General features: G+C 32.3%; 1 protein-coding gene across 1 annotated transcript; it reads left to right on the top strand.

Annotated features, from left to right (window-relative positions):
- The first annotated feature begins 9,804 nt into the window (after positions 1–9,804).
- LOC133300162 (phytosulfokines 3-like) lies at positions 9,805–10,432 on the top strand. The gene is made up of 2 exons (XM_061499664.1): positions 9,805–9,968; positions 10,089–10,432. Exons 1-2 carry the CDS (start codon positions 9,834–9,836, stop codon positions 10,194–10,196), a joined length of 243 nt encoding a protein of 80 aa, XP_061355648.1. The 5' UTR covers positions 9,805–9,833; the 3' UTR covers positions 10,197–10,432.
- The last annotated feature ends 245 nt before the right edge of the window (positions 10,433–10,677 follow it).

Here is a 10,677-nt window from a genome sequence, read left to right as displayed (position 1 = left end):
AATTTGTGACTGTTCTCAACGTCATCTGAAACGGTTGCGTTGCATTTGCAAGGATAGAATGAATGAAATGTAATGGCGGGAGAACCCAACCATAAGCCATGGGTCAGGCCCATATAAAAATCTAATCCACAGTTGGTGTCAAACCCTTTTGGGCTTTGTGCAAACCTTATTGACTAGATTTTCTTTTCACTCGTTTTGTGGCCAGCTCTTTACCGCTTTGTGCGCTGATCTGGGGTGAGGGATTAGTCTCATGACTATCGGCTATGGAGATATTCGGATGTAATCCAAAAAAAGATTTTCTTTTCACTGCATATAGAAAGAGTAAAACTAAGGTTTGTCTAGTTTTTTTTTTTTTTTTAACACCGATTATTGATTAAAGCTGTTTGTCTTGAGCTGAGTAAAGCTGAAACTTATTTAGAAACTTATTTAATTAAATAGGTTTTTTTTATATACATTATTTAATTAAATAGGTTAAATCTTATATCTTTAGAATAATCTTTTATATAGACTATTATAATATTTAATCGTAATATTCATATAATTTTTTTATAAAAAATATAATAATCTTTAACAAAAATATTTTAACTTATGGCAAATAATTTTTTTTTCATATACCTTAAAAGTAAGACCTACTTCTTAACTTATGTAAAAATAAGCTTATTCACCTATTTAAAGGTCTTAATACAAAGTAGGCTTTTAGATAAGTTTTGAAGTGATATTATTCTTTCGTAAAAGTTAAATTAAACCCAAAAATAATATTTATGTAATAGATACAATTCAAGTTTTTATATTTAGAACATGTTTGCGCAATTTCATGCCTAACTACATCATATTTACATCATACTTTGTGTTTGTGCAAATTCTAAAACTAAAAAGGGAGACTGAGCTTTGTTGGGTAAAATCAAGTCTTTGCAAGTGCCCTATTATTATGTTTTCTGATTTCTCATTATGCAATTTCTGTTGTGCTTTTTGTCCTTGCTTAAAGGTTAGCCTTTTAATTTAGTTTACTGTTTTATAGCTTCTTTGTGTTTAAAGCGTTGCACTATATATGGTTGTTTCCTCTCTAGTTTTGCTTTATATTGCGTAAGTGACAACCCTCTTTGGATAAAACAAAATTGGAAATATGGTTTTTTAAATAACTCTAGTATTATTGACTGTTCTGCTTTCCCCATTCTAGACTTTGACACTACCTTTAAGATACACACTAAAATTATGAGGATATTTAGCCCAAGTAATCCTAGGTTTCCGAGTCAAACCTTGTAGTTTTGGATTCACATTTGTCCAAATCGGGCAGCAAATACCGTACGGCAAAGTGTCACTTTGGTATCATGGAAATACAAATACACATAGAAGCTTCTATGGTTAGGTTGTCGATTTGGATGTCTCAGACGACTAGTCCACTCGAAAAGAAGTTTCCTTTAATTTGATCATAGTGATTCTAAGTCAACCAAAAATAAATTCCACCATTGATGGCATGTCAAAATCATGCTTGTAGGCCAACTTAGCTAGTTGGCCAACAATGCACTAACCCATCCATAATGAAGTCTATAGTAAATTATTAAAAATAGAAAACTAAATGTTCAGTGCTACATTTTTTTAATATATTTAACATCAGATAATATGGACAAATCATATTTCCATAATAAGTACTTTTTTTCCTTGCATTCTAGATCTTGTCCGTTTCAGCCCCACAAAATCCATTAACGGTTCCAATATATATACATATATATATAAATTCGGTAGAGCCAATATATATAATTATATATATAGTTAGGGATTAATATTTTTCATGTTGTAGAATAGGATATAAATTTTATCTCCTACACACATAAAAATGTGTGGAGTCCATCTGAGTCAATGTGAAGAGAAGAGAAAAAAAATATAGGTCTCACACTTTTATGTGTGTAGAAGAACAACATGTAAAATAATTAACTCATATTGTAAAGAATCATCTCAACCCAAAATCTTAAAGTTGTTAGGTGAAGACATTTTTAATAGTTTATATTATTATCTAACACCTCCTTCATGTAAAAGTCCTTTGGCCTTAAAATGTGGATAGTACATAAACCCAATTTTTTTTCTTTTTGATTTAACTTATACTTTTTTAATTCCCGCACTTGAAACTCGTGACCTTGTGGCCATTAAAACTCTGATACCATATAAAGAGTCATCTTAACTCAAAACCTGGAGACGTTAGATAAAGGTCCGATTTATATTATTCTCTGTGGTTAACATGATTTTATACCGGTATATTCGTAAATCTAACTTGAAACATCATAAAGAAAAACCCAAGTTGAAACTAATTAAAACTTTGTCAAATAACTTGCAGCATGCATGAGTAGTTCTATACAGTTATGGATGTAAAATTTTGCAGCCCAAGCGCACAAAGAAAGCTGCACGAACAGATAGAGATCACTCTTGCGTCTTGCCTCTTGGTTTTGGGTAATCATGCGTTGTTGGCCTGCAGCCGCAATCTCCACTGCTAGTTGTTGGGTGAAACATAAGCATGTTTGATATAATTAAAGTCATTCATGTTTTGTATCGAAAAAAAGGGTCATTCATGTTAAACCATTCTCACCCTTAGTGGCTAAGTATCATTGACTTTGATGCATTTGGCAGTTTTGTACGCCATATCATAACACGGTAAAGTTATTTTGTATATTTTATCCTATTTTTTTTACAAGACAAAAGGGCTTTTCAAAATGTAATATGTTTGCTTATAATATTAACAGTGGGTTGACTTAGATTGGTTTTATTGGATTGAGGTTGAGATTTAACGCTGAAAACAGATTGAGGATAGCACTTGATGAAACCAAAAGCATCAGTGTCATAATGATGAATGATTATGAATAGTTGACTTGCTTAACATTTTGCAGCTGTACGCATGTTATGAAAGGAATGTTGAGAAAATTGTTGCTTTTATATTGGGGAGTTCAGGTTTGAATTTAGAGGAATTTATTCATTAACTGAGGAAGGAAAACACATGGAAACTTCTCTTTTTTCTTTAGGAGGGAAAAAAAAAAAAAAAAAAACTTGTTTTTGACTGGGTCTTCACAATAAACGATCTTGTTTCTAGACAAAGTTAATTGATATTAGATCGAGTCTTCTATACACATAATTTCTTGTCTTGATGAAGTTTCAGACACCCAAACCCACGAAAGAGTTTTCTATTGGTAGATTTTGAACTAAAGAGAAAGGATGTCTTCCTGTTCATATTGTTTACAAACAAGCAAACCCAAGAGGAAAACTCAGTGGAATTGACCAAACCAAGCTATCGATCATGATTTGGTTTGGTCTTAAACCATGGTTCATTGCTTTTCTCAAATTATTGTAATTGTATTGTTTGAATAATAATAAAAACTGTAATTTATCACAAGGCACATAAATAAATAATAATTGATAATAGTTCATTCATTTATAACAGAAACTTAGTATAGCTAATACCTAATTCTAAGCAATCATGGTTGAAATAACTAAAAATCATTGCTAACATAAGTTGTACCACATAGCTCAAATTCAAATGAGCATGAAAAGTTAGGAACTCACGTGATAACGGTGTTGTATTTGTATAGCATATGTACTTAAATTTGATTCATTTGAAAACAAATTTATGTATGACTTGGTTTAAATGGTTCTGTTTAAACACTTGAAACATAATCCAAAACTCTTAAGAAAAAGAATTGCAGTGCTAACCAAACAATACATGGAACCAACTAAACCAAATGACTTACTCAAATTGGTTAATGTTAGAGAGGTATAATATAAAAATCATTGATGATCTTCACATCTTAGCTTGAGTTGTTAGGTGAGATGGTAGTTTAATATGGTATCAGAGCCTCCGGAACCTAGAGGTTACGAGTTCGATCCTCACCAGTTCACCACTCACTTTCTAGTGGAATTAAGTCCTTCAAGCCCAAAGTACTCTTATGTGACGTGATGTGTTAGAGAAATATAATATAAAAATCATTTATGGACCTTCACTTCTTAATTAAAGCTTTTAGATGAAATGGTTATTTACAGATTAGTTTCTTTACAACTCTTAACTGACGATGTGAATTTCAAAAGTGTATGTTGGGAGGACCCAAAATCCTAAGAGCCTGTTTGGAGCACCTGATAAAGAAGATAGGATTGGATTTATCATATCCTACTTTTATCTCTTGTTTGGTGGGTCAATAGGATATGATTAGCTTATCCTATTGTCTCATTTCATCCTATCCAATACATGATTTCTTATCCTATAGGGGGAGCTGAGTTAAGATTCAACAGGATAGGATACTAACATTGGATCGACGTGTAAACGCATAAGATTAGTGGAAACAAACGTTTCCACCATTGAAGCGATTCAGGTGGGAAAAAAACCCAGAAGAGGAAGAGTCTTCAAGCGGTGGTCTGCGAGACCGAATCCTCAACAACCTCTTGTGATTAAATTTGGCCAATGGAACTTAAAAAAGAAATAAAAGAAAGAAACTTATGAAAGGAACAAAAATGAAGGAAGAAGAAAGGGAAATACTCACTCGAAGAGAGAGAAAAAATCTTAAGAGTGAAAAAGTTAATTAAAAATATTTTGTTTAAAATTATAATTGTTAGAATTATATTGTATAAATAAATTTAAAAATTAGTTTTTGATAAATTATAAGTTAGTTTTTGATAAATTATAAGACATTATGTTAAAAAGGGTATTTTAGTCTATTTGTATCATATCCTGATGATATCTCTGGTTCGCCTCAAACACATGATAGGATAACATAATCTTATCAGATTGCTAATCAGGTGTCCATCAAACACAGGACATGATATAGGCTTATCAGCCCCATATCATATCCTACCCTTATCCAACTCTGTTATTCTATCCGTTCGTATCTTATCTTGTCCACCAAACGAGCCCTAGTATCTTTATAATGGCTTGGTATATAAGCAAAGTACCTTGTATAATGACCTATATTCTTCTCTTGAGCTACCTTTTTTAGGGTTGAGTTTGGCTCAATTTGTTCTCAATTCTAATATGGTATTGAAATCTATTATAATCCTAATGTTGGATCTACTTGCAGTACCTTTGAATATGTAGGCAAAGTATTCTAATATGGCTAAAATCTACTCGGAGATCTTCCCCCTTGACAAATAATCATTTCATCTAACAGCTCAAGTTAAGTGATGAGCCTTTCATTGTTTTATATTATATATGTCCGACACATCCTCTTACGCAAGAGCTTGATACCATGATAAACAAAATCTCACCTAACAACTCAAATTGTTAAGTGATTGGCCTTCAATGATTTTATATTATATCTCTTTAAAACACCCTCTTACACAAGAGCCATTTGAGCTTAAAGCATGAACAATGCATCAGGCTCATACCTGTGCTAACCTAATTTCACTAGTAAGTAAGAGGCAGTGAGGATTGAACCTCCTAACCCCGTGGTCACAGAGACTCTGATTACAAATAAAAAATCATTTCACCTAAAAGCTTAAGTTAGCAAGTGATGAGTCTTCAATAGTTAAAATCGTTGAAAGGGGATAATATGTGTGAGAAATTATTTCAACAATACACACAGTTCCATGAAATACATACAATAACACACTTAAAGTGTATCATACGAAAATATATGAATGCATCAAGAGAAAATTTGAGCTCAGTGTTAAACATTGTGTCCTTAAGACAATATTGTCCTCTTTATGGTGCCCAAAATTCGTGGGCAAATGTCTCCCAAGATAGAACGAATTACCTCTATTCTCGTGGCGGCACTTCCACGTAGAATAGCCTTATCGAACTCAACATATGTCTGACCAATCGCACTAGAGTAATGGAATGCAAATGCAAAGAAAAACTCCTCTTAAAATTATGATTGTCTATCTATTTATAGAAAACATAGGGTCGCGATTGAAAAGATACTCATTAAAGGATGAAGCAACACATTTGTTCGGCGACGAAATGACACATCTTTTCAAATCAAACTTCTTATTAATAAAAATATTTAATTTAAAAATTAATTCCAAAATTATATATATTATATCTCTATAACACTGTTGAGTTAACTTTTCAGTTTGGTATTGAGTTGGACTCGGTCATTTCCCAATTCTAATATGTAAGTGATTAATGAAATCCGATTTTATATGGGTTCAAAGAGTAGAGAGAAGGAGACACTTAACCAGTTTATAGTCCAGAAATTTCAGATTTCTAAAAGAGTTACCGTGCATGCATCTTTTTTCACAAGCAAAAAAACTCCAACTTTCTATAAATAAATAAATAAATAAATAACTCCAACTGCATTCATGATTATAAAAATGGCGATCCTACTTATTAACAAGAAACTCGTGAGGATACAAAGAAAGGTGCTGAGCTAGATATTGTCACTAGAAATGCAAAAGGCGAATAATAAATGAAAAGCTTCTTCGATTTCCAGATGTCATGCTTACCTTTCTTAATTTTTCTTTTGTCACGTTTAAGTCATCCAACCCCACCAGCAGCTAGCAACCATATACTCAACTTTAGGTATGCCATTGATTATTTAACGAGCGAAATTAAAAAAGTTGTAGTAATCAATTTTGCATAACAGAATTGTTTACGCATGCTGATTCACTTCATGATTGTTTTTGTCAGGAATATTAAGTTGAAGTCACAACCATTAAGCAAATCTTAATCCTGAAAGAAAGGGATTAATTAAGTATAACTCGAGAATCTATCCATAACACGCATATATAAAAAGTCCTTCATTAACCCCCAAGGGTAGCTCGGTTGGCAGCTGAGCTCCCAAGGGATTGTTTGGTGCAGGGATCAAACCCTGCCTCAAGCAGTTTCTTGGAAAATCTTTAGGGGCCAGAGGATAAGCCAAAAAATCTTCGATTGGGGGATTAGTCTCGTCCTTTCTCCGGTTGCGAAGCTTAGTGCACCCAATGTTACAATGAGGGGCTAGCCCAAACGGGCTGTACCCCGAGGGCATGGTGCCCGGAGAAGGTTGAATGGGGATACCTCCTGGCAATGTACCAAAAAAAAAAAAAAAAAAAAGTCCTTCACCTCACCAACAAAGCCTAGCACAATTGGTAGATAGCTGGGTTCCTTAAGCACCCTAATGCACAGGGATTTGATTCTTGGATGTGCGTATGGAAAAGCTTTGTTGGAAGAGATTTACTTAGTTAATGTGATCTCCTGCCTCGAAAGGATTAGTCTTCGGCTATCCACCGGAGGATATCTTGGAAAACCCAAAAAAAAAAAAAATCCTTCATCTCAATAACTGGACCACTCCATGACAGATGCCATATCTTCGCACTTGGACCTACTTAAGTTGAAGAATTTTTTATAAGACTTAAATGGACTTGAGATAACTGTAGAATGTATATATTTATTATTTAAATATAAAAACTAAATGACAATAAAAAGTTCACAGGCATATTTTTTATGAACTGTTATAGGAGATAAAATTATCTTATATACATAAATAAAAATGTATGAGGCCCATATTTTCTTTCTCTCTCTTCTTCTTTTCAAATGGGTGCTATATACTTTTATGAGGTAGGATCCTTTGACACCGGTGTCAAATTTGAAGTTTGACACCTCATCTGAGAACCGTTAGATCAAAAAAGATCAATGGTGTCACATGCTTACAAATCAAAGTCGTTGATCTTTTTTGATCTAACGGTTCTCAGATGAGGTGTCAAACTTCAAATTTGACACCGGTGTTAAAGGATCCTGCCTCTACTTTTATATATATATATAAAATAATTTTATCTTCTATACAATGAAAAACATCAAACCATCTATGAATTCCTCTAAATTCTTGTATTAACCTAAATTTTGACGCGGTAAAGTAATGTTAGCCGAATATCTCTTGTAAAGTTGTATACATGACAAAGGCAAAAAAAGACTTTTCTAGAATAAATTTATTTCTGATGTGAGTAAGTGGGAACACTGACTAGACTATCACATTTTTGGCAATTTTTTATCAATCTGTCATGTGAACAATATTCTTTATTAGATTGTCACGCGTTGAAGTTCGTTATGATTGGTAATAAACTTGTTATCCAATGATTTCATGACATGTGGCACACTTTCACAGAAAAAAAATGACTGCACATGTCCAAGTTTGTTACGACGGGTAACGAACTTGGCAGCCAATAATTTCGTGACATGTGGCACACTTTTGCAGGAAAAGCTGACTGAAATAAGTTCGCTATCAGGGTAGCGAACTTGGTGCGGTATGTGGCATAATCTTGTTGTCCGATCAGAATTAATGTACCAATCACAATATAAAAAAAACTAAGGAAAATGGCTATTTAATTAATATATCAATCACAATTAATGTATCAATCATAATTAATATACCAATCACTAATCACAATTAGTGTACCAATAGGATTAACTTTTGATTGTATCAATCACAATTAATGTATCAATCATCAATCACTTTGGAAAGTTATAACTTTTGATTCAGATGTTCAAATTAGATGATTTTTTATTTTATTTCACATAATTTTTTGAAATATACACAATGACACTTCATTTGGCATATTTTATTTCTCATAAATAAATATCGTTCGAATTTGTAACAATGGTATCACAAACAATTAATGTACCAATCATCAATCATGTATCAATCAAAATTAATTTTGATTGGTACATTAATTGTGATTGGTGATTGGTACATTAATTAAATAGCCTTTTTTTCTTTGTTTTCTTTTTTTATTGTAATTGGTACATTAATTCTGATCGGGTAACGAGATTGTGCCACATAGCGTACCAAGTTCGCTACCCTTTGTAGCGAACTTAGTCCAGTCAGCTTTTTCTGCAAAAATGCGTCATGTGTCACGAAATCATTGGCTACCAAGTCGTAGCGAACTTGGACACGTGGCAGTCAGCTTTTTTTTGCGAAAATGTGCCATGTGTCAAGAAATCATTGCCTACCAAGTTAGCTACCAATTTTACTGTTCACGTGGCAGTGTGGCAGTTTGGTATATAAATGTAAAAAACGTAGCACATTGGTCACTGTTCCGAGTAAGTGTGTTAACATCATGATATTAAATTAAAAATAATTATATTTCAATAACTAATTTGAATGTTAATGTTGATGTTGTATTGTTTGTTTTAGAGATAAATTTATTTATTTTTAAATCTCACAATACAATATAGCTAGTATGTGAAATTATTGATCAATTTTTGTAAATTTATGAAGAAAAAAAATCCATTTTAAAAATACATTTATTAGATTGATAAAATTATAAATTACAGATTTTATTAAATAAATATATTCCGAAATCATTGGGATGGCAATGTTGATCATAACTATTGACTTCGATCAGAATTGAATGCACTAATGTCAAATACTGTACCAAGCAATAAGTCAGGCCAATCCACAATCAATCGATCAGATGCATTCCCTTTTTTTTAATCTTTTAAAAAAAAAACCCTATTTGTTCATTGATTAAACTATCCTATTATCTAATATTATATTAAAAAACTAACTTATTAAACATATAATATAAACTATTTATAAAGTACGTTTTTATATTATTCAAGCTTAAATTGATTAGGAGATGATTAGAAGAATAACATTCTTACAACAAATAATTCAAATTTTGATACTTTAATTTCGCTGTTATAGATTGATTTTTAGGAAGACTTTTTTTATACATCCTTTGTCTTCTGTAATTTACTATTAAGAATCCAAAAAGTTTCCATAAAAAAAAAAAAAAAAAAAAAAAAGAATCCAAAAAATAAAGTTCCATTCATGCCCTTTATAACTCCACACTGTCTATATAAATTGATCCTAAGAGTCCAATTGTATTGTAGGTGTGCCGCAGCCGCATAGTAATTAGCAGTAGGCAGTTTTAGAAAGCAGAGAATGAAAATGTCGTCTAAGTTCAGTGCCACCCTTTGCTTGGCACTCCTCTTCTTCTTCCTCTTCTTAACCTTCACATATGCTGGAAGACGTGACCCTGCTTCTTCCCCTGTCATTTCAAGCAAAACTCAACATGGGGTGAGTTAGTTTAAGTTTAATACATATCATATCTTATTCTTTGCATAACTACGGCAATTACATCACATATTCTATATTGTATTGTACAATTATGAATCTTATACTCTTATGTGCTTGAAGGTTTTGGAAGAGGAAAATTGTGAAGGCATTGGTGAAGAAGAATGCTTGATGAGAAGAACACTTGTAGCTCACACGGACTATATCTACACACAGAAGCAAAAACCATGAGATTCATAGCTGGTTTTCGTATGCTACTTTTTGTAATAAGCAATGGTTTTTCGTATGCTACTTTATATATAATAAGCAATGGTTTTCGTATGCTACTTTTTTACATTTAGTGTAGTCACCTGTTTTTCACTTCTTGCAGTTGCAGACAGGAGTCTTTTAGTCTTTATTAGCAGATGTATTTCTTTTTATTTCATACTATGAACTAATGTATATATTGATTTTGTTAAATATAAATTTGGATATTATTTTTATTTATCCATCTCAAGAATGTTGAGTACCATTTTTCACAATTCGATTGGTTATATCAAATACAGCGGAGCCTTGCACGATGAAGCTTTGCGCATCAGCTGTAAAGTTTCCAACTTGTTTGGCATATAACCAACAAAATGGACCGAAAGTCACTTTGGTTTCCAAAGTGAATAATAACTTTTGTGGGAGGGATAGACAGAGCAAAACTTAAAATTATAGGACCTCTTTGATT

This window comes from Gastrolobium bilobum, unplaced genomic scaffold (genome assembly GCF_033153095.1).
Source record: "Gastrolobium bilobum isolate Gb01-03AN ecotype WA unplaced genomic scaffold, APGP_CSIRO_Gbil_v1 utg60503, whole genome shotgun sequence".
NCBI classification, from domain to species: Eukaryota; Viridiplantae; Streptophyta; class Magnoliopsida; order Fabales; family Fabaceae; genus Gastrolobium; species Gastrolobium bilobum.
This window is presented reverse-complemented; position numbering and strand designations above follow the sequence as displayed.

Excerpts from the sequence above, each read along its gene's own strand:
- LOC133300162 (XM_061499664.1), top strand. The coding sequence starts at position 9,834 with ATGAAAATGTCGTCTAAGTTCAGTGCCACCCTTTGCTTGGCACTCCTC. Across the intron at positions 9,969-10,088 it reads CAAGCAAAACTCAACATGGG|GTTTTGGAAGAGGAAAATTG; the intron begins GTGAGTTAGTTT and ends ATGTGCTTGAAG.